This window comes from Pistacia vera, unplaced genomic scaffold (assembly GCF_008641045.1).
Source record: "Pistacia vera cultivar Batoury unplaced genomic scaffold, PisVer_v2 Contig1045, whole genome shotgun sequence".
Lineage (NCBI taxonomy): Eukaryota > Viridiplantae > Streptophyta > Magnoliopsida > Sapindales > Anacardiaceae > Pistacia > Pistacia vera.
Window position 1 is genome coordinate 438,057 of NW_022195077.1, and position 23,972 is coordinate 462,028.

The following is a 23,972-nucleotide window of genomic DNA, read 5'->3' on the forward strand; positions in this document are numbered from 1 at the left end:
TAGATTCTTCAATAAAACTAGTTTATATATTCTTCAATGTAGTTGTCCATCCAATTGAAATAGATTTTCATGTAGAATGTTTGTCTGCCTTGTTAAGACTTGATGATTTAGACGTTCACACAAAAGTTTTTTCAGGCAATTTGAGTATCTAGGATTCTTGAATGTGTGAGGAAACAAGATGAAAAAATCATTATACATTAATTGAGGGTTTTTTGGGTGGGTTTTTCGGGTCCGGTCCCAAGTCCCCACCTCTGGGGACAAATAACAAGACTGAAAGTTATAGAGTAATAAGATTATTTTAGCATAAAGATAGTCTTATAAGATAAAGCCCATATTAGTACTAGGATATTTATTAGGCCTTATTTTATATGGGCATGGGTCCATGGGCCTCTCCTAGCCCGGGCGGGCTCTGTTTCAATCTACATATGGAGGAAGAATAGAATAGTCACAGTGACACTGATCGATCTCGAAAATGTCTTCACATAATTCAGCCTCTGCGAACGATCCACGTCAGCCATCGACGGCGAAGCCCTTTGTGGCAACTCCAGTGGCTCCTCAAGAATTGCCCATCGATTACGCTGGTTTCATCGCCGTCGTTTTCGGGATTGTCGGCGTCATGTTCAGGGTTCGTTTACAAATCAAATCTCTATTTAGTTAATTACTCAACTCACTCAATTTTACTTCCCTTTGAATCAGCTCTTAAATTCTTTCCTTTTTTTTTTTTTTTTTAATTTATTGTGATCGATTTTGTTATTTTTTTATTACCAATTGGATCAAAATAACTGTTGTGTGTATTTGTTGCAGTACAAGATATGCTCTTGGCTCGCAATCATATTCTGTGCGCAGTCACTGTCGAATATGAGGAACATCGAGACTGATCTTAAGCAAATTTCCATGGCTATGATGTGAGTCTTGTTTAAGTTTTTATTGTGTTTTTGAACGTGTAATTAATGTAACCCGTGGTGTTCTATAAATTTCGTTGTTGTTTAAACAGTATTTATCATAGTGAGGAATACATGAAATTTTGATGGGATCCATATAGGAATCAAATGGGTTTTGTGTAGGATTCGTATTAATGGTCTATTGAGATTGCTTAGTATTACTGAAAGGGATTTTGTCCTGGATTTTGTGGTGTTTGAAACTTTGCAATGGATGGCGTTTACAATTTCTTTTCAATGGTTGTTGATCTAATTTGTTTAATTCTGCTTGTCACCAAAAGTGTTGCCTTGCATCTTTTCACTAACAACTAAATTTGTGCTTGCACTTCAGCCGATTTGAGTATTATCCATTTTGATTTCCATTCTCTTTTCATGCTTAGATTTAGGCCTGGTTTACTATGTCTAAGTTGATGATGACATTTCAAAGCACGGTTAATTATTAGTGCATTGTTTATCATTTTTATTTTGAATTGCATATTTTTGTTATCTAATAGTGGGTTGAACAAAACGTTAGATTTGGGCAATACATATTTAATGGATTCAATTTGTTCTTTGTCCTATGATTGAGCATTTCTGCTGCTTTATCTTGGGGTATTTTCTGTTCAGGTTCTATCTTCCCAACATTACTTTCTATTTTGTCTTATGAGTTGATCCTTTTACCGTGTGAAATGGTTTTGTAGCGAGTGCTCTTGATTTATCTGTTCATTTATGATTTCCGTTCTACAACCATAAATTGATTGGGGATATCTGTAATATATTTTAACTAGTCATGGTAGTCCTGAGCATGATGACTTGCAAAGATGCCTCGAAAGAATTGTACTTTAAATGTATCTCTCTCCTCGTCCTAGTACTCGCAGAATGTGTCTTATGTACAATATCATTTGGTTCAGTAATTTATTTGATCATCTATTATTTTCACTATGATGATTCTAACTTCTGTGGAGAAAAAACCAGGTTTGCGATCATGGGCTTGGTGACAAACTACTTAGGGCCTGCTCGACCGGGCACAAAGGGTTGAGATACCTAGAATGGAGTCAAGATGAACTATGACAGTGTACCACATTTTTTTTTTCAGGCGCTTGATGTTGACATTAGGTTCACATTTTGTAGTTTTTGGGTTGGGGGCGGGAAGTGAGCTGTTAATGAAATTTGCTGTATTGAATATGAAAAGATACCAAAATCCACTGAACTTCTACTGTTTTATTTGCAATTTATCCATGTTTTATGGTTACCTCCAGTTTGTTTTCAGTTTAATTCTTTCAAAATAATATGTCAGTGCTTAAGTTTGATCTCAATCCACTCTTTAGCAATGGGCGCTTGAACCCTGATTAGCAAATGCATTAATGCTCGTTGTGCAGGTGATGGAAATTTGATATAATTGCTGATGGCATCGCCATTAGTTTTAACAAGGTGGCGAAGTAAATTATAAGTTGTCCAAGAATAATTAGATGGTGCGTCACGAATACTTAATGACAACACCTATGACGCCCATCTCTTTTATCATGTTGTGAAGTGCAAAAGAATTAGAAGATGTATTAGAATTCCTTTGAAATAAAATGAGGTAGAAATGAACCGAAGATAAACGGCATTGCAGCTGCTGTTGCGCGAGCAATGAAGGTTTAAGTGCATGAGTTTTGAATGACTAAAATGTCTGGTCTCACAGATTAACAAGAAAGAAAACTGATTCATTAAATTATAATACATTCCTAAAAAGATGGCAGTGCTTGATGAATGAAACATGAAATAAGGTCATTGAATACAGTTTCAGAAATATGAACAAAAAAGAAAAAGCATTCCCTCAAGTAATGATGTGTCTGCTTATTTAATAGTTAATCAATCCAGTAATACACTGGCACAAGCAGTTCACAGAACTTGGAACCAAGGACCAATCTCAGCAACAATAGACTTCTTTTGGAACAGTAAGGGAGAGGAGAGATTAGAGAAAAAAGATGGAAACCACATGCTCTGATCCTCACCGGTCAAATGAAGCTATAGGTCATGTGCTTCTTGTTTCACACCCAGCTCAAGGACATGTTAAGCCATTTATGAAACTAGCTTATCGCCTTGCTGATTGTCGAGTCAAGGTTACATTTGTGACTACAGAGTTCATATATGCAAGAATAATGAAGTCCATGAAACCAACATTTGTTGCAGGCATGGGCGCATTGCTAGAGATGGGTGAAGAGCAGCAGCTAGTGAGAATAGTCCCTTTTGCTGATGGGCTAGAACCGGATGATGACCGAAGAGACGAGGCTAAGTTGAATCAGAGTATCTATAAAGTCATGCCTGGTTATCTGGAGGACTTGATAAAGAAGGTCAATCAACAGGAGGGCAATGAGAAGGTCGCTTGTGTCGTTGCTGATGTAACTTGCGGATGGGCTCTGGAGATTGCCGCGAAGTTGGGACTAAAGGGAGCAGTTTTCTTTACAGCATCACCCGGAATCCTGCCCATGACACTTCAACTTCCGAAACTTTTGGAATCTGGCATTATCAACACTGATGGTATGCGTTCAAAAATTTGTCATAACACATCTCACGTTGTTTTCTCTTTATTTATGACTTAGCATAATTGAACTAGTGAAGGATTGCAATGAGAGCTATTACTTACTGAACTTCTGTCAACAGCAATAAGATGTTTCTTTCTGAATGTAAATAAGCTGCAAAAGTGCAATCTCTTTGGAAGAGTATTCAAACAATGCTGAAAATGACCCGTTGAAGTTAAAATTGCATATATTTTGATGAAATCTGTAGGTACTCCAAGAAGGGATGAGAAGGTTGAGCTGTCACCAAATTTACCTCCTTTGAGCCCTGCCGAACTCTTCTGGCTTTGTCCCGGAAACCCGTCTTTACAAAAGGGGATTTTTGCATTTGTACCTGCTATTTACCAAATCTTGACATCTTGCAACTTCTTGCTGTGCAACTGGTTTCATGAGCTTGAACCCTCAGTCACTGATTTACTCCCAAATATTTCAACAGTCGGTCCCATTCTGGCGAACGGGCGACCTAGCGGAAACTTTTGGTCAGAGGACTTAACTTGCTTAAGCTGGTTAGACAGACAACCTCCTAAATCAGTCATTTATGCAGCCTTCGGAAGCTCATCGATGTTCAGCAAGCAGCAGCTCAGCGAACTAGCGCTAGGCCTTGAACTTATCGGTAGACCGTTTTTGTGGGTTGCCAGGCAAGACCTTACCAATGGCAACTCTGCCGAGTACCCAGAAGGGTTTCCAGAGAGAGTAACGAATCTCGGAAAGATTGTTGAATGGGCGCCGCAAGAAAAGGTATTGGCTCATCCTGCGGTAGCCTGTTACTTGACGCATTGCGGATGGAACTCGACAATGGAAGGACTAAGCATGGGGGTACCCTTGTTATGTTGGCCTTATTTTGGTGATCAGTTTTACAACAAAACTTGCATATGTGAAGGTTGGAAAATTGGTTTATGGTTAAAGGGTGATGAAAACGGGATTGTGAGTAGGCATGAGATGAAGAGGAAGGTGGATGAATTGCTTTCCAGTGTTGTTATTAGAGAAAATGTGTTGAAAATGAAGGAATTGGCTGAAAAGAGTGGCAAACCAGGAGGATCTTCTTCAAAAAGTTTGGAAGAGTTTATCAAACAGATTGTGTAAGGGAAGAAGGTGAATTTTGGCATCGATGTTAGATCTTTAAGCTTTAATAAGAACGCAACTAAAGTTGCCTTGGTAAAACGCTAAAATACTATAAGAAAGTAAATAATGGAAAAAAAAATTATTTTTATGTTTAGTGCATTTTCAATCTTATAGTTATTTGTCAAACTATTGCAATTCAAATTATTAACTTAAAATGGGATACAAACTAACCACCCTTTATCTAAATCTAATTTAAATGGAGACACAAACTAACCTCCTTTTATCTTAATATGATCTAATGGTTTATATAAATCGAAGAAAAAAATGTTCGGCTATTGTGGCTCGTTTTCCTATTTGTTCCCATGGAAAATTGTATGTTCTTTAAGAAAACTCTTTAATAAAGAATACAATTCTAAATAAGAATAAAATTATGAGAGTTCTATTAAGAATTAAAATATGAATCTTATTGAAATATAATATCTTATATACTACTTATAAATATAGGGGTGAGAATCAATTTAAAGTTATGAGAGAATGAGAGAATGTGAGAACACAGAGTATTTGATGTAACGGTTATTAAACACCATAGGGAGAGTGTCTAAGAAACTAAGATCATTTCCATACTAGGTTGAGCATGGTTAGAAACTAGTATTGTTTCCACTTTGTTTTATGTACTAGGTTTATGGTATTGTGTACTCTTGAATATTGTGTTCATGAAACTATGGTGAATTTCTCTCATCTGTGGATGTAGGCGGGTTATGTTGAGCCACGTAAATATCGTGTCTTTTTGTATGGTGTGATTTTATTCCTATGCTATTTATCTCGAATGTATGTTTTCTGCTGCGTGATTTTCTAACAAAAAAGAGTCGCTTAATAATCCCAAGGGGTTGTCTTGGAGTTCTTGGGTGTGAATTTTTGGGCCACCTACCATGTTAGAGTCTCACACCGACTAGGCACGCTTAAGTATTTTGGTTTATAAGAAGGGGTAATCCTCCAATTCAACAAGATCTTATTGGGTGAGGAGTCAGACCTACCTCAAATTCCAAAATGGTGTTAGAGTTCATGTTCAGTTGAGCTAAATGTTTGACCAGCGGGTGAGGAGTTAGAGCCAACAAGTACCTTCATTAAAACAGACATGACTCAACATATAGGTTTGACCGTGAGGGGGTAGTACTCCCATTCAACAAGACTTTATTGGGTAAGGAGTCAGACCCATCTCAAATTCTATCATACCATACTGTGACTTACCTTTTGCTTGTGAGGTGTTCAACTTCATAAATTAGTTGAGGTACGCGCAAGCTGGCCAGACACCCTGGTTATCAAACCCTTTGTGTTTGTAGGATGTTTAATAGACCCCGAAAATTAGTTGTGGTATGCGCAAGCCGGTCAAGACACCTCGGTTACCAAAAAAAAAAAAAAAAAAAAAAAAGGCCGTTCACTCTCAATTATTTCAATCGCTTTTACAAATTGAATGATATTTTGGTGAACAAAGAGAAACCCTCTATCTCTCTCTCTTTAATCACCGTGACCCATAACTACAATAGCAATTTGAATTGAACAAGAATACCACGAAAGCTTTTGATGATGAAAAATAAAAAACAGGCTGTAAAAGCAGTAAAGCACCCCACAAAATTCCTCAATCGTTAATCTAACTTAAAGAAAGGCCAAGTAATTTCTTCCAAATTTCTTATTAAACTTTTATATTCTATTGAATTGAATAAAGAAAATTCTTACATCAATAAACCCAATTTCTACACATAATAAAAAACTTAATTCTTAATTCCGTAATAAAAAATTCAATATCTGCGATGAATTCAAGTTATATCTCTTTCAAAATACAAGTCCAATATTATTTGAAATCTCTTTGAAAGATAACGAGTTTTCTTAAAGTTGTGTAAATATCACCATATCAACCAAAAATATAAAATTTAACTACACGATTTTGTTCGCTCTTTGAGATTGATATATTTTGTTTTTTTTGGGATTTTATTTGCTCTTCCAGATTGATTTTCTTTTCCTGGATTTCGTTGTTGGTTGAGAAAGATGGTTGATTTCCTTTAAATTTTTGAAATAATCTGTGAGAGCAATGTGTAAACTTTTTATGCTCAAATTCACAAGAGCCGTTAGATTAGATTTAGATAAAAGGTGATTAATTGTTTCATTTTAAGTCAATAATTTGTGTTACAATAGCCTGACCCAAGGGTGTAAACGAGCCGAGCTTTAGGCTAATCGAGCTCGGCTCGGTTGCTACAGTGTCGAGTTCGAGCTTGAGCTTAATTAAGCTTGAGCTCACAAAAAAAAACTCTCAAGTTCTCCACTTTTTTACTTTCCCAATCGAGCTGAAATCTAGCAAGTTTGAACTTGACTCAATATAATAGTCAAGCCAAGTCGAGTTCGAGCTTCTATTGAGCCCAGCTCTAGCCACTCGCGAGTGGTTTGACTTGGCTAACAACCCTAGCATGACACTTTCGTTTTATATGTGATTCCATATTTTTCTATTTTCTAGTTTTTAAATACTAAAATTATATGTGAATATGTAAGACACATTTTTTTAGGATAAAAAGAGGGAAGGAAAAACCAATAAAAAAAATTGAAAACACCAAATTTTATAAGAATATTTTTGAAGACAGTCAAACACTTAAAACAAACTTAAAAGTGTTTTTTTAACCGATAGAAATCTATTAAAATATGTTTCATTGTCATGGGGACATCGAAAGAGAAGAAATTTTGGTTCTATGAATGACTTTTGATGAAACAATATAACAAAGAGTCAGCATATGAAAATGACAATAAGATTAAATTTTAAATACTGATTTGCTGTCTCCTTTCAACAGGTATCATTACAAAAATTAAGAAATCAAAGTTTTTTATATGAACAAACGGGGCATTATTCTGTATGTTTTGTGCTATGTTCATAACTAATTCTGCACTTGATACCCTAGAATATACTCAATACAAACTGTTGTTGACAAGAATTTGCCTATTCCAACCAAAACTTTTCTGTCTGTGAAAGAAATCACAGCTTCGAGTAGCTTCATGTTTTCTCTTCCATGCTCAATTTTTTTTGCACAATAATGCTGCAACATCTCTAATCTACCTTTTTTGACTGGATTAAGAGTTACTTCTTATGAATTGTCCTAATAATTTTCAGTAGCGGATCCAGAAATTTCAGTTAGGGTGAGCTAAAATAAAAACTAATTGCATATTAATATTTTTGTCCATTAATATTTCTGTTAGGGTAGGCCAAAATAAAAACTAATTACACATTAATATTTTTTTTCATTAATATTTCTGTTAGGGTAGACCAAAATCCGAATATTGTATATATTAGTATTTTTTTTTTTTTTATATTTAGGGTGGGCCATGCTCATTTCCAATAGCAGGGTTCGAATTTGTCTTTTATCTATCTCAAATAGTGAGGCTCAGAGCGCGTCCCTATTGATTTCAATCTAAACTTAGGTAAGAGACCAATCTGAGCCCGATCATACAAAGTGAATAGAGCAAATCCTTAGAACATAACTCTTGGAGCCCCACAAGAGAAAGTGTATATGAGATGTTACAAATGGAAGCGGAATACCTCAGCTATAATTTCGACGTTTAGCTCCTTAGCTTGAGCCAGAGTTCACACAAAGAATTGGACGCAATTTTATTTCTGTAATTAAATATATAGGCCAACAGTTTTAGCTTAAACCAAATGGGGAGGAGTTGACAAAGGAAAATTATGCGGACGGGCAGAAGATGTACAAATTTCATGGCACTAAATGCTGAAGCACTACAAAACAAAACTTGCCCATCAAAGTGACCCAAAAACCAGACGGATTGCCTATTTGCAAGTGAAAGCAACTAGCAATAGTAGCAACTGAGACCTGAAAAATTGTGATTTGCATAATGGGCAAGCGACCTCATGTACTAGCAATTGCATATCCTGCACAAGGCCATATAGGGGCATTGATGAAGCTCTGTCATCTGCTTGCTGATCATGACATCAAAGTCACATTTGTGAACACAGAATCCATAAATGCCAGAGTCCTAGCGGCCATGTCAGAAAAGGGTAAAGAAGATTGCAAGGTTGACATGGTGGTGATCCCCGATGGCATTGATCGTCAGGATGAGCGAAAAGATCGGATACAACTTAGTGAAACTATGGTGAATGTCATGCCTGGTCACTTGGAGGATCTGATTATGAAGATAAATTTATCATGTGATAAAAAGATCAGCTGTGTCATTGCTGATGCAACCAATGCTTGGGCTCTAGATGTTGCCGGGAAGATGGGCATCAAGAGGGCCATGTTTTGGCCTAGCCTTGTTGGAGGATTTGCATTGAGTCTTCATATTCAAGAGCTTATTCAAGCCAAAATTATTGATCATAACGGTAAATTTCAATATAATCTTCTTGTAACATTTTCTAATTGGCTTGTTCTGATATGGAATTTTTGAATTTCTGTAGGAACTCCCTTAACAAATGAAAAGATCCAGATTTCTCCGGAATTGCTTGCCATGATCCCTTCTGAATTCATATGGAGCTGTCCAGGTGATCCAATCAGGCAAAACATCATATTCCGATATGTAGAATATGCCAACAAGGCTGTCAAAAATTCCAACTGGCTATTTGCAACTCATTTTATGAACTAGACTCTTCGATATGCGATTTGATTCCAAACCTCTTACCTATCGGTCCATTACTTTCAATAAATCATCCTGGAAAACCGACCGGAAACTTTTGGCCTGAGGACTCGACTTGTTTACACTGGCTTGATAAACAGCCTGCCCAATCAGTCATATATGTTGCCTTTGGTAGCATAGCAATTTTCAACCAGTGCCAATTCGAAGAATTGGCGCTAGGACTTGAACTTTCGGGTCAGCCATTCTTGTGGGTAGTCAGATCAGACCTTATGGATGGTTCCATTATAAAATACCCAGAAGGGTTTCTGGATAGAGTAGCCAGTCGCGGCAAAATAACAGAATGGGCACCACAGGAGAAGGTTTTAGCCCATTCTTCGATTGCTTGTTTTGTAAGTCATTGTGGTTGGAATTCAACCATGGAGGGACTTAGTATGGGGGTTCCCTTTCTGTGTTGGCGTTATTTTGCTGACCAATTCCTCGTCAAGAGTTACATTTGTGAGGTTTGGAAGGCGGGTTTAGGATTGAATATTGAAACAAATGGAATCATTTCAAGCCATGAAATAAGAAGAAAGTTGGATAAATTGCTATGTGATGGTGGTATAAGAGATAATGTGACTCAACTGAAAGAAATGGCCAGAAAGAGTGGCAGTGAAGGTGGATCATCAATGAACAACTTTGAAATCTTCATTAAGCAGCTAAGATGTTAAATTAAATATGAGCTGATTTTAATTTAGTTTCTGTCAAAGTTAATTACCTGGGTGAAAATTGTTGCATAGATGTGTTGCCATGAAAATTGCTGTAACGTTTCTTTGGCTTTTTATAATATACTATAATGATAAATAAAACAAGATATAGAAATTCTAAATCAAATCCTAATACAGATAAAAACTTTCCCCTTCTTGTATTTTATTAATATGCTCAATGGATTTTATGAATGTTATTATCAATACTAGACGAGAAAAAAACTGGTGAACTAAACGTCTTCAAAGATGTTGTATTTTATATAAAATGGGGAGTCCAGTCCAGGTTTATTTATATTTATTATTACTGCCTTGAAAGTAACGTGGTTGAAAACCATAGAATGATAAGATATTCTTGGATTACATCAAGTAATATATCATAAATAGATGCAAACAGGGCTCAATCTGTCTAGCCTTCGATTTGAAACAATCTAGAGTACTATGAAATCAAAAACAGTAAACACACACAAGTAAAGAGAAAGAATAATACACGTGATTTATTTTTGTTCACCTAATTAACAGGTTATGTCCAACAGAGTCAATATTATTGAAAATACTGTCTCACCTCTCTCGTTACAATGAATGTAATTTGCCTTATGATTTACTATACAACACTCATACGAGAGAAAAATAGGTTTATATACTAGGTTTAAAGTGTAAAACCTAATATTTCAAGGATATGTTTTCCTAAGCCCAAACCTAGGCATGGCAATGGGGCGGGGCAGGGCAGGGATCTCATTCACTATCCCTATACCTGCTCCGTCCTCGTTATGGGGATGGCATGAATTCCCCATCCTCGCCCCATGGGGAATGTTGGAGGCCCATCCCTGCCGCATTAATTTTACCTTTGGTTGAAGTTTGGCTGGATTGGAGAGATAAAATCGGCATCGGCGAACGGCAATATGAAGTTGGCTAAGGGTGAATGGTAGTGGCGACAAGTTTAAGACTTAAGGGTTAGGGTTTGTTCTTGTTCAATTGTTTAGATTGAGAGAAATTGAGAAAATATGGGTTTATATAGGTAGGATAATTGTGTAATTAGGTGAAATATATAGGAGTATTAGAGAAAAGTGTAGAGAGAGAGAGAGAGAGGGAGAGAATGGGTGCGGGCCGGGGACCTTGTTCCCCGTCCCCGATATCCACTCCCATGACTGTCCTCGACTCGGCCTAATGAATGGGGTTTCACGGGGAAATTCCCCCTTGGGGATTTATCCCCAAACGGGGAATTTTTCAATTAATTAATTACAAGGATAATTGAATTTGTGTAATTTGTAAGTCGTTAAGCAATTGTGTATATTCTTATATTGGTTTGGTAAATTGTAATAATCTAATCAAATTTATTTTTGGGGCATGTATTATTATTTTGTGAAATTCATAAAGTAATAATACATATATTTAATTATTAGACTCCCCCGTTTAAATTATTTTTTCTATAAATTTAATCCAAACATTAAAAATATTATAAAAGTAAATATCATAAATTTAGATACATTACTTAAAAGTTAAAACCATGGTTTAAACTTTAATTTCATATACAATCTCGCTAAGGAAAAAAAAAATTCTCAACAAAAGAAGGCAAGGCGGGGCGGGACGGGGCTCCACGGGGGCGGGGTTGATAGGCCGAAGCAGGGATTGCACAATCCCCTCCCCCCACCTGTCCCCGAGGGTGGGGTTTTTTTGAGGACCATCCCTGGCCCTATCCCCGATATTTCCGGGGATAATTTGCCCCATTCAGGCCGGGGCAAACACCCTATATATATGGGCAAGGGAAGGGCAACCTCCTCCCTTGGGGACGGGGATTAAAACTCCTCCCATCCCCGCCCCTATCACCAAAAAAACAGGGGAATCCCCGCCCCATACAGGGCGGGTCCATGGGCCCATTGTCATACCTACTCAAACCCAATTATAAATTAATTACTTAGAGAAATCTTTCAACGGGACCCCCGAATACGTTTGTGTAACCCTTTATTGTTGAAGTAGTCCACAATTCCAACACGATTCCTCCGAAAGCATATTACAACTTGGCTTTGTAATCTAGTGGAGATGTATTATTGTATCATAAATAATAATCTAGAAGATATTATAAATATCTCCTGCATCATAATAAAATACAAAGAAAAACACAAGGTGAAAACAATGCATAATGTGAGTTTATAGTTTTGATGTATTAGAACATAAAATGCCAATAACTTCGTCACATAACACATAAACATAACTGTAGAAGAAAAGAGCCATGAGCTAAGCAAATATAAAATAGTTTATGTCAAACAGAATTGATATAAAACTCTATTTGGGGTAGGAACATAGCATAGTTATTTTTTGTGGGATTGAATTGAAACTATCTGAAATGAGCAAGCAACCGCATGTATTAGTTATTCCATATCCAGCACAAGGCCATGTTGCACCTCTTCTGAAATTGGCCACAAAGATTGCTGAACATGGAATCAAGGTCACCTTCGTTAACACAGAGTTTATTGAGGCGAAAGTCATGGCTTCGATACCAGAGAAAGCTGAGGGATGGAGCCTGATAAAGTTTGTTTCAATTTCAGATGGAATTGAACGAGATGACGATCGGAAAGACTTTGATAAGACTAGAAATACCATGTTAAGAGTAATGCCAGGTAACTTGAAGGACTTGATTGAGAAAATTAACCAATCAAGTGACTGTGAGCAGATCACATGTGTCATTGCTGATATATCAGTTCGATGGGCACTGGAAGTTGCCCAAAACTTGGGAGTTTCAAGAGCTGCATTTATACCTTATGGACCAGAAAATTTAGCCTTGTCATTTCATGTTACAAAGATGATTGAGGATGGAATTTTGGATTCTAATGGTAAGTATATGACTACTTGAATTTTGATGTATATGTGGTTTTGTACTCACAGTTAATTGAAATTCATGTAGGGAACCCGATGAATGATTGGTTGATCTCAATATCAGAGGGAACTCTTCCCTGGAAAAGAAACGAANGGGCTACGGACGTTTCTAGAATGGCCACCATATGTGCTCATAGGGTTCTCACTATCAAGATTTGAAACACTTGATACCCTCGTCACGGTTCTACCATTCTAAGGACATATATCAATACATATTGCAATAATAATGATTTACGCGATATAGAATAAAATGCCTTTTATTATTGATTAATGAACATTATTATAAAGAGTCAATTCTACAATGATTGATTGGCTCTAGGGCATCTACTCTAGCAGAAACTTCATGTTGCGGCGGAACTATTCATGTGCAGCAGCACAGTTCATAAATTTTATGCTCAGGAGTTTTCCTACCAAAACATACTACACGAAAATGGGTACACCTTGAATTACACAACTCTGATTGACCTACTTCTAGTGGCATTTGAAAGCTAAGAGACAGGAATAAAACTTTGATGTTTTGGGTCGCGATCCAATTTGTAAGTATTTTTGTGAACTTATGAATTTTATGTGGCCATATTAAGTTCTGATGTCTGAACATTTTATTATTTAATCACGATCGTTTTTGTAGCTTTCTGTTGTCATGACACTATGTGTTGATGTGCGCACACTTAGTTAGTCTATTTTTATTATAAATCCTATGGGCACACCAAAGTCTAGTATGATGACAGTCGCCTAGTCAAATTTCTATTACACTTGTCGTGTCTTCATTTGATGTTAGGATATGCTCTAGACCTTAGATATGTGTGAGTGGTCCATATACAAATGTCAAGAGCTCAGATGGTGTACTAGAAATTCGTTTAGCTTTTCAGAAGTGGTCCTAAGAAAGTAGGTGAAAACTTTCCCAAAATAGCTAAACACGTAAGAGCTTATCAGCTAGTTGTCTGGTGCATCGTTGAGAAAGTTTTCTTTATATTCGTCTTCAACCTTGCATTATCTTTTGAGCCTAAATATACCTCTGATTGTTCTTTGAAAATCTTCTGAGGTTTATTTCACTTTTAATTAGGTTCCATTATGCTTTGGTAAGCTTAATAATACCTTTTAACCTTTGTTGGAACGTGTTTCCTTTGATGATGCTTGATGGGATTTCGAGTTGTTGGAACTGAAATGCATCTTCAATGTTGAAGCCTGAGTGGAGCTCAAGACTGTCTAGGTGGTTTCCTAGTGTGAAGCTTGTTGTGGTAGAACGAAGTTCAACCAAAAGGTGAATTTGAAGTGTTGTGACAACAGGGAGTTTTCTACAACTAATGCTTAACTTTGGCATTGTAATTGAACTATAAATGTTTATCATAGTGGATTTGCTTCATCTGGACTTGGTCCCATGGATGTAGCCATTTGGCTAAACCATGTAAAAATGATTGTGTGATTTACTTATGTCATAGATGTTTAGTTTATGTTGATGATGAATGAACAAACCCACATGCACAAATGAACATGTTTAACCCATTCTGCATAAGTTTAATGAACTTGATAAAGTCATAAAACTCTCATTTGGTATCAGAGCTTATTTTTGAAGAGTCATTTAAGATACTTGCATGTTGTTTGTGCTTGAGTCTTGATTTTAGGTCTGTCGGCTTTTTTTTTTTTTTTTTTTTTTTNAACATTTGTGCCTTGATTTTGGGCTTTAAGGAACGATCTACGGTTGTATAAAATTTTGTTTTCCGCTGAGCAACTGGGTCGTTTCCTAACACATGTTACCTATGAAGATGGAAAGAAATGTAAAATTCTTGGTAAAGGTTCAACTGATATACCTGGTTTTTCCTTGTTGAATGATGTTATGTATGTTGAGGGATTGAAAGCTAATTTAATTTGCATTAGCCAAATCTGTGATAAGGACTTTATTGTGCAATTTTCAAAAAAAAAAAAAAAAAAGTGTCAAGTCTTGAATGGTGAATGAACTTTCTTACATGAAGGAAAGCGGTGTAATGATAATTGCTATCAGTTGTCTAACAAAGCTTCTTGTTTTAGCACAAAGATAGATTGTGTTGAGTTGTGGCACAAGAAGCTTGGGCAACTGAACTTCAAAGACCTTGTGAAACTTTCCAGGAAGGAGGTTGTGAAAGGTCTGCCCAAACTTGATTTCCTTAAAGGTAAAGTATGTGGCCCTTGCCAACACGGTTAGTAGACCAAAAGTGCTCACAAACCTATCTCACTTAACTACCTATAGTGTTTTAGAATTTCTTCATATGGATCTAATGGGTCCTATGCAAACTGAGAGTATTAGAGGTAAGGGATATGTCCATGTGTGTGTTGATGATTATTCTAGATACACTTGGGTTGATTTCTTGAGAGAAAAGTCTGATGCATTTGATGCTTTTTAAAGTCCTGTTAAAAGGTTGCAGGTTGAACAAAACTGTCTTGTGAAGAAAGTTTTGAGAATTAGAAGTAACCATGGGAAGGAGTTTGAGAATTCACACTTTGATAATTTTTGTGATATGTAGGGCATTTGGCATGAGTTTTCTGCCCCAAACACACCTCAACAAAATGGTGTATGTAACACCTGCTCTCTACTACTATTCTTATAATACATACTATGTAAATTATAGATATACATAGCGTATGGAAGATAGTGGACTCAAACTTTTCTTTACTCATAAAATATAATTTTTTACATATACAAAATACTATGTATTAAAAACTTTCTACTTAATACAAAATATCATTACTGGTGGACAGTAGTGCCAATACTCTCCGCTCCTCGACGTCCATCCGACCGCTGCTCCTATTTCCTGCAAAACAGGGAAGAACAATGGGGTGAGCACAACAATGCTCAGTAAGTAAATCCTNTGAGCAGTTTGTCTCGCTATAGTGATTGTGACCACATCTGTGTTGTGTCTCACCACATCTGATTTGCGTGTTTGTGTATCACTATAGCATTTGTGATGACATCTATGTTGAGTATCTCTACATCTGTTCTGTGTGTTTGTGACTGTGTGTGATAACATCTATTTTGGTTGTGTCAACATCTGATGTCTGTTTACCATGAGCTTCTTTAGTGAATGAGGGTCTACAAATGGACCACCCATGTTAAAGGGACCAAACTATGCTTTTTGGAAACTTATGATGCGTGCCTTTTTAAAGTCTATAGATGAAAAAGTGTGGATGTCATGTGTTGATAGTAAGTTGAAGAAGAAGAAGAGGTGACCAAATCGAAACCAATAGAAGAGTGGACCAAGGCTGAGTTAGATCTTGTTAACTTTGACTCAAAAGCCATTCATGTCATTTTTAATGTTGTTAGTATAAATCAAATGAAAATCATTGCTAATTGTGAAATTGCAAAAAATGTTTGCGATAAACTCCAAGTCAAAAATGAAGGAACAGACATTGTTAAAAAGACTGGGCTAAGGAGATTGGTTACTGGATATGGAAATCTTACTATGCATGAAGATGAAACAATCACTAATTTTCATGGAAGGATATGTGATGTGTCTAATGGGTGTTATGCTTTGGGTAAAGTATATACTAATGCTGAACTTGTCAAGAAAGTCTTGTGCTCATTGCCCAAAAGATTCATGTCAAAGGTAACCTCCATTGAAGAATGCCAAGACCTTGATGCTATGCAATTGGATGAGTTGATTGGATTCTTTCAAACTTTCGAACTCAATCTAAAAATGTGGGACAAGAAATCAGGTAAAGGTCTTGCTTTAAAGCATGAGATAATTCGTAATCCCCTTGAAAATGTTGATGTGAGTGATTTAAATGATGATAAGTGTGCCTTAAAATGTTGATGTGAGTGATTTAAATGATGATAAGTGTGCCTTACTCACAAAAAAATTTGCCAAGTTTTTTAAAAGGAACATGAAAAAGCCAAATGTGACTAGCAAGGGCAAACAACCTTTTGTGAAAAACTTTTCTAATCAATCTGGTCAAGGTGCTTTTTCAAAAAGATTTTCTAAGGAAAATGAAAAAAAGAACAAAGGCATTAAATGTTTTGAATGTGAGGGATATGAGCACATCTAGTCTGAGTGTGCCAACACTTTGAAGAAAAAGGGTAAAGTAATGGCTACTACCCTAAGCGAGAGTGATGAGGAAGAGAATGAGATGGAGGAAGATAAGCCTAATGAGAGTGAATTTTTTTTAGCCTTTATGGTTAATCAAGAGGACAATGAGAGTGTGACCTCTGATGACTCTCATGATGTCTATAAAGTGCAATAGGAAGCGTATGATAAGATGTATGAATCATGGTTAAAGACAATCAANCTTGGGTTGGATTTACTTACCTCATACTTGAGTAGTCTTCACTAAAGCTCTCTACTCTTGTTGGACCTTAGCTTTCCCTTATTTCCTAAGCATAAACTTAGTAAGAACTTAACCCTTACATAAATAAAACTCATATCTAAAGTAGGGATTCTTACCTCTTCTTGCTTAGGATCAATTCTTTGTCAAATTCCAACTCAAAACTCTCAAAAATCCCTTGGAAGATTGAGTGAGGAATTGAGAGAAAATGAAGGATGAAGAGGCGATGGAGGAAGGGAAAAATGAAGGGGTTTAGAGAACTAAACTCTTATTAGCTCATATAATATACACTCTTTCCCATTTTGCCCTTACTCTTTCTTGAAATTCCACCTTTATCCTTTAATTCTTTACAAATTCACCCCCATTCTATACTATTCTCCATGAAACTTCCTTGCATTTTACTCCCCACTTTTCCTGCTAATTAGGGGTAAAATGGTCATTTTGCCCTTAGGAAAGAATTCTCTAGAAACTGAAACAAAAACTCAGTCGACCCTTCGCCGCAGCGAAGAATTATCTGTCGCCCCGGCAAAGAACTCCAGAGCTGACGTCGCAAATCACAGAGCTGACGTCATCGCGGTGAAGCTTCTTCCTCGCCCTGGCGAAGGCTGCAACTCCAAAATCCGAGAAGTCTTGATCAATTCCAAGGTAAACACTCAGCCAAACCCAAAACATAAACTCAACCAAGGGCCAACCAAACAACATGAATAATATACAAACTCATTTAGGAGCAATTCAGTAACCCTTTAGGCCATACCATAAACAATGGCTGCGTATCTCAAGTGGGGCGTTACAGTGTAGTGGAGAAAAAGAATCAGATCCTTCAAGAGATGACAAGAGTGATGTTAAATTCAAAGAAATTGCCAAAGAGATTATGGGTCAAGGCTATCAACACAGCATGCCACATCTTAAATAGGGTGTTCATAAGAAAAGGTACAACACAAACTCCTTATGAGCTGTGGAAGGGTATGAAACCAGGTCTCTCATACTTTCATGTTTTTGGTTGCAAGTGTTATGTCTTGAATGATAGAGAAAATCTAGGGAATTTGACACTAAGAGTGATGAAGGTGTATTCCTTGGATATTCTTCTAACAGTAGAGCTTATATATCTTTAACATGAGAATTGAACGTATTGTTGAATCATTTAATGTTGTATTCTCTAATTCTAAAGATTACTGAAAGTTTTCTAAGGAAGAAGAAATTATTAACATAATTGTTCCTCACGACATGACCACAAGTCAAGATGATATGACTACATCAAACTATCTTGAAGCTCAAACGAGTGTGCTGACATCTACATTGGTTTCTTTTAGTTTGTGATCTTGATACAAAAAAATTCATAATTTAAGATAAAGAAGTGACTTTTAGCCTCTATCAAATTGATTAGTATTCCCCACTTTTAAATGTATTTTTGTTTTAAGAAATTTAACCTTAATGAATAGTAATTTCTAAATACACTTATTCTCTATTATATATGTATATATATATAGTAGAACATATCTACATCCAAATGAGCAACAAGTCATTTATGTTTTAACTGAAGAAGAATCATTGCTGCAATTAAACAAGAGAATGAAGGAGATAATCCTAAGGATGATAGTACGGAATACATAAAATTTCATGTCAAGAAACTCTAAACATGTTTGAGAACCTAAAAATATTTTAGTTTTAACAAGAAGGTGTCCATGTTTGCAAGTTATTATATGCCCGCTGGTTCAAAGATGTGGTAACAACTCTAAAGTATAAATCATTGTCCCAAACAACTTTAGATATATGTTATTTCATCTTAAACCTTTAACGTAATAGCATATATTTTTTGTAGTATATAGATAATTTATACTATATAGAGGCAAGTTCTTAAGACGAAAACCTAGAAAAATTATACTTATTATAATACGAGGTTTATTCTTATTTATAAATTGCCCAAGTTGGGACCATAATTTTTATGACTATATGGAGATTATTCCTCTTCTCTCTCTGCTCTCTCTCTCTCTCTCTCTCTTATATATATATTATATATTATATATATATATATATATATTATATATATATATATATAATAATATATATAATTATAATATATTATTTGTTTTTTAGATAAATTCTATATCTTAATTTTCAAAATTATTGAAACAATTTTTTTATTTCAAAAATTCTTGTTTGATGAAATAATCACATAACATGATGAATCTGAATCTGAATCTAAAGAAAAAAAAAAGTAATTTTCAAATTTGAAATTGGGAAAAAGGGTATAAAAAAACCTAATTATTAAATTAGGAAAAGTGGTGTAAACAATACCCTATTAAATTGAAATTGGGTAAAAGGTAAAAAAAAAACCTTAATTAAACCTAATTAGAGGATATTTTCAGTGTTAAATGGGGGTTTAAAGAAAAATTTATAAAATATAATAGATGTGTATTATTACAAGGGAGAAGTGATCAATTTGAAGGGGCTAAAATCTTCTTTAATATAATCTTAACAATGTTAATACCGAGAGTCGAAGAATTATAGAAAGTAAAGAATAATTTTTTTTTTTTTTTCAAATTACACTAGCTTACAATTTTTAATTTAACCATGTATAAAAAAAAAAAAAATAATTTAAAATGTTTACTTTGAATGTGTCATCTTGTAGTGGTTCTTCTTTCCGTGATATCATCTCTTTTGTTTTTTTTTTTTTCTAGATTGAGTACACATCATCATTATCTTTTTGTTGAGAGAATGATGGATGCTTGAACCAAATAGCCAGCTTTGTAATTTTATTATTATATAAAAAGAACCATAAATTCATACACGAGAAATATCTATCACACTCATAACCTTAACAGAAGCAGGGAACAACCCATATCACGATTAGATCATGATGTCTCCCAAAATATATATACAAGTTAGGCCAGACATGACTCATAACCAACCTCCATTGGCTAAGATTTGCAAAAGTAAAAATTATAAAAGAAACAAGGATCAAACAAGAAGTCAAAGATGATGCCAAGATTTTGTTTGGGTACGAACCAGAAAAATATAGAATTATATATAAACATAATATATTTTATATATAAATATAACACTGTTAAGTCATGATATGTCTTTTCTCTTTGATCTTCTAAATCAAAGTGTTCTCTCCCTTCTGGGTTCTTTTATTTGATTACACTGACTCTTGAGGAAAATAGAGAGAGAAATTAAGGTAAGTATAACAATAACAACAATGATGATAGACTTGGATTTGGATTTGGCTAACATAACTAGACAGGGATGTTTTTTTTATCATCAGGATGTTGCAATGCAATAAGGTTCCCAAAACAAAAGAGATCTTCTTGGCTCCTTGCAGCCCTTTGTGAAAGGAACCAGATAATCTCCCTTTTTTCCACTCAAGAGAAGTACCTTTCGCTGCTCATTTTCCGGTGAGCTTTTACTCTTGGAGAGAATAAACTTGCTGTTTTCCTGTAATTGTTGATTCATCATTTGTTTGGAAACTACCCCAGGCCCAGCTTCCATGGGCTTGGGCCTCCAGTAGTACTCATAAGCATTGAATGTAGCCCCAGCGGTCGCCCTCACTGTTGCAGCCGCTGCTGCCGGTGGTTTTGGAATCAGGCGAGCCATACTTGCCGGCGTTGGCAGTGACTGTGCTAGTATTGATGGCTTCATATCCTCTACCTCATCAAATTTGACCACTTCATTGAACTTGTTCGGCCACTGTGGGTTTGTTTTGGCTAAACTCATTTGCTTATTCATGACTAGTGTCAACCTGTGCACATTAAGCACCTTATTGGACAATTTTGGCGCTTCCTGATCCATCACAAATTCAATCTCCATTTCTCCTCCTCTGCTTTCATTCTCACTTTCCTCCACCTCTTCTTCCTCTGTCTCCTCGTCCTCCTCTTCTTCTTCTTCTTCTTCTTCAAACTTATCTTCCATTTCATTAGTGTTGACAAAAGTGAGCACAAGACGGCCATCATGTCGTTGAGCGCGGAAGTTGTTAGTGGAAGGAACAGAAACAGCTTCAAGAACCAGTCTACCATTGTCGCGACGAGACTGCATGCGAATGGATGCTCCATCGTGGCGAGAAAGAGAAGAAATTGGGGGAGGAAATGATCGTTCGGTTGATTTTTTGCCAACAACGTAATTGAACTTGGGAACTAGCACTTCTTTAACATCAAAATTCTGTGTCATTCTTTCTTCTTCTTCTTCTTCTTCTTGTGGTTGTTGCAGAGGTTGTTCTTGGTCCATCTCTTTGTCGTCGTCGGTGTCACCAGTCTCTGATGATGGGTAAGAAGAGAACCCATCAGAGCCGGTTTCGGATCCAAGACTCTCGGTGCAAATTTCAAGGCTCTTTTCGCTTAAAGAACTGGCTGATCTTTTGACAAGAGGGTGAACATAAGGAGGTGGAAGTGATTTGTTGGAGGCATCTTGAGCTTTTTGTGATATGATTGAACTCCATATGTCGAATTGGCCAGGCTTTTCATCAACCTCTTTTTTCTCATACACCTCTTCTTGAATTGAGCTCCAAAAATCCAATTGGCTTTGTTGCTCAGTCTCAGTGTCCTCTTCTTCTCCTTCTGATGATGAAGAGTCAATGATAGAAGAGATTGAGAACTCTTTAGACGATGCAATCTTTTTCATGGGAGAGAACCCATGTTGTGTAAGCCATTTGGTGGATGACATATCAGCTGAAAGCGTCCTTCTCAGTGAACAAGATTTACTTCTTTCAGAATCAGACCCAAGAATGGATCCGATACCTTGAGTCTTTGTAACCATGGCCTCTTCGTCGATCTTCAAGGTTGAAGATAGGCGTAGGCTTTTGCTAAGAAGGGCTGACATCTCCCAAAACTAGAGATGAACACAATTATTATCAGCTGCAAAAGTAAAGAAGAGAAATATATTAAGAATGAGAAGAATATAGAACAAATAACAAGTTACAAAGAAAAGAGAAAGAGACAAAGGGGTCCATGTGATGAATGATTGATAAATAAAAATATATACCTGAAGAAATGCAACAGCATCCACCAGAGGTCTGCAAATCAGAGACCACTACTGGGTGCAAGTTGCAAGTGAAGAGAGTTAGAGAGGATTTAGATGAAGAAGCTGGATTTTGAAGAAAGAGTGGTAACGTTTTGATGGCAATGTTAGATGAGAATGTAAGGAGTATTTGTAGGAGAGAAAAAAGGCCATGGAACCGTGTGCATTGGGTCCCGCCATACGCCACCATAAAAAATACTCTTTCTTTATGGTTTACAGTTTTTCTCTTTATCATATTATTTTACAATTAATTTTACTCCCGCACTCTGTTTCTTCTCAACACTCTGTTTTAACAACCTCAATCTCTATACATCAATTTTATATTATTAAGCTTTCCAAAATAGTCTTAAACCCTACCAAGGAACTGCATGAAATACATTCTCTAGAAAACGGGAACCCTCTTGAAAGTAAGGACATAAATCTCATTGCAAATGAGATTTACTATTTTCNAGCTTCAAGAACCAGTCTACCATTGTCGCGACGAGACTGCATGCGAATGGATGCTCCATCGTGGCGAGAAAGAGAAGAAATTGGGGGAGGAAATGATCGTTCGGTTGATTTTTTGCCAACAACGTAATTGAACTTGGGAACTAGCACTTCTTTAACATCAAAATTCTGTGTCATTCTTTCTTCTTCTTCTTCTTCTTCTTGTGGTTGTTGCAGAGGTTGTTCTTGGTCCATCTCTTTGTCGTCGTCGGTGTCACCAGTCTCTGATGATGGGTAAGAAGAGAACCCATCAGAGCCGGTTTCGGATCCAAGACTCTCGGTGCAAATTTCAAGGCTCTTTTCGCTTAAAGAACTGGCTGATCTTTTGACAAGAGGGTGAACATAAGGAGGTGGAAGTGATTTGTTGGAGGCATCTTGAGCTTTTTGTGATATGATTGAACTCCATATGTCGAATTGGCCAGGCTTTTCATCAACCTCTTTTTTCTCATACACCTCTTCTTGAATTGAGCTCCAAAAATCCAATTGGCTTTGTTGCTCAGTCTCAGTGTCCTCTTCTTCTCCTTCTGATGATGAAGAGTCAATGATAGAAGAGATTGAGAACTCTTTAGACGATGCAATCTTTTTCATGGGAGAGAACCCATGTTGTGTAAGCCATTTGGTGGATGACATATCAGCTGAAAGCGTCCTTCTCAGTGAACAAGATTTACTTCTTTCAGAATCAGACCCAAGAATGGATCCGATACCTTGAGTCTTTGTAACCATGGCCTCTTCGTCGATCTTCAAGGTTGAAGATAGGCGTAGGCTTTTGCTAAGAAGGGCTGACATCTCCCAAAACTAGAGATGAACACAATTATTATCAGCTGCAAAAGTAAAGAAGAGAAATATATTAAGAATGAGAAGAATATAGAACAAATAACAAGTTACAAAGAAAAGAGAAAGAGACAAAGGGGTCCATGTGATGAATGATTGATAAATAAAAATATATACCTGAAGAAATGCAACAGCATCCACCAGAGGTCTGCAAATCAGAGACCACTACTGGGTGCAAGTTGCAAGTGAAGAGAGTTAGAGAGGATTTAGATGAAGAAGCTGGATTTTGAAGAAAGAGTGGTAACGTTTTGATGGCAATGTTAGATGAGAATGTAAGGAGTATTTGTAGGAGAGAAAAAAGGCCATGGAACCGTGTGCATTGGGTCCCGCCATACGCCACCATAAAAAATACTCTTTCTTTATGGTTTACAGTTTTTCTCTTTATCATATTATTTTACAATTAATTTTACTCCCGCACTCTGTTTCTTCTCAACACTCTGTTTTAACAACCTCAATCTCTATACATCAATTTTATATTATTAAGCTTTCCAAAATAGTCTTAAACCCTACCAAGGAACTGCATGAAATACATTCTCTAGAAAACGGGAACCCTCTTGAAAGTAAGGACATAAATC

General features: G+C 36.3%; 6 protein-coding genes across 6 annotated transcripts; 4 read left to right on the forward strand and 2 right to left on the reverse strand.

Moving 5' to 3' along the window:
• Positions 1 to 436: 436 nt before the first annotated feature.
• Positions 437 to 2,186, forward strand: LOC116127421 (protein Asterix-like). Its single transcript, XM_031413076.1, has 3 exons — positions 437 to 625; positions 805 to 905; positions 1,893 to 2,186. The coding sequence occupies exons 1-3, from the start codon at positions 473 to 475 to the stop codon at positions 1,954 to 1,956; spliced, it is 318 nt and encodes a 105-aa protein (XP_031268936.1). The 5' UTR covers positions 437 to 472; the 3' UTR covers positions 1,957 to 2,186.
• A 681-nt stretch (positions 2,187 to 2,867) lies between these two features.
• On the forward strand, positions 2,868 to 4,612 carry LOC116127013 (UDP-glycosyltransferase 83A1-like). The gene is made up of 2 exons (XM_031412680.1): positions 2,868 to 3,440; positions 3,690 to 4,612. Exons 1-2 carry the CDS (start codon positions 2,888 to 2,890, stop codon positions 4,559 to 4,561), a joined length of 1,425 nt encoding a protein of 474 aa, XP_031268540.1. The 5' UTR covers positions 2,868 to 2,887; the 3' UTR covers positions 4,562 to 4,612.
• A 3,816-nt stretch (positions 4,613 to 8,428) lies between these two features.
• Positions 8,429 to 9,870, forward strand: LOC116127151 (UDP-glycosyltransferase 83A1-like). The gene is made up of 3 exons (XM_031412810.1): positions 8,429 to 8,912; positions 8,988 to 9,071; positions 9,173 to 9,870. Exons 1-3 carry the CDS (start codon positions 8,429 to 8,431, stop codon positions 9,868 to 9,870), a joined length of 1,266 nt encoding a protein of 421 aa, XP_031268670.1.
• A 2,377-nt stretch (positions 9,871 to 12,247) lies between these two features.
• LOC116127157 (UDP-glycosyltransferase 83A1-like) lies at positions 12,248 to 15,275 on the forward strand. The gene is made up of 3 exons (XM_031412816.1): positions 12,248 to 12,734; positions 14,748 to 14,929; positions 15,177 to 15,275. The coding sequence occupies exons 1-3, from the start codon at positions 12,248 to 12,250 to the stop codon at positions 15,273 to 15,275; spliced, it is 768 nt and encodes a 255-aa protein (XP_031268676.1).
• Positions 15,276 to 19,909: 4,634 nt separating this feature from the next.
• LOC116127432 (protein FAF-like, chloroplastic) lies at positions 19,910 to 22,161 on the reverse strand. The gene is made up of 2 exons (XM_031413082.1): positions 22,045 to 22,161; positions 19,910 to 21,917 (listed from the first exon to the last, which is right to left on the reverse strand). The coding sequence occupies exon 2, from the start codon at positions 21,880 to 21,882 to the stop codon at positions 20,332 to 20,334; it is 1,551 nt and encodes a 516-aa protein (XP_031268942.1). The 5' UTR covers positions 21,883 to 21,917; positions 22,045 to 22,161; the 3' UTR covers positions 19,910 to 20,331.
• Positions 22,162 to 22,521: 360 nt separating this feature from the next.
• On the reverse strand, positions 22,522 to 23,631 carry LOC116127166 (protein FAF-like, chloroplastic). The gene is made up of 2 exons (XM_031412825.1): positions 23,515 to 23,631; positions 22,522 to 23,387 (listed from the first exon to the last, which is right to left on the reverse strand). The coding sequence occupies exon 2, from the start codon at positions 23,350 to 23,352 to the stop codon at positions 22,522 to 22,524; it is 831 nt and encodes a 276-aa protein (XP_031268685.1). The 5' UTR covers positions 23,353 to 23,387; positions 23,515 to 23,631.
• Between the last annotated feature and the right edge of the window lie 341 nt (positions 23,632 to 23,972).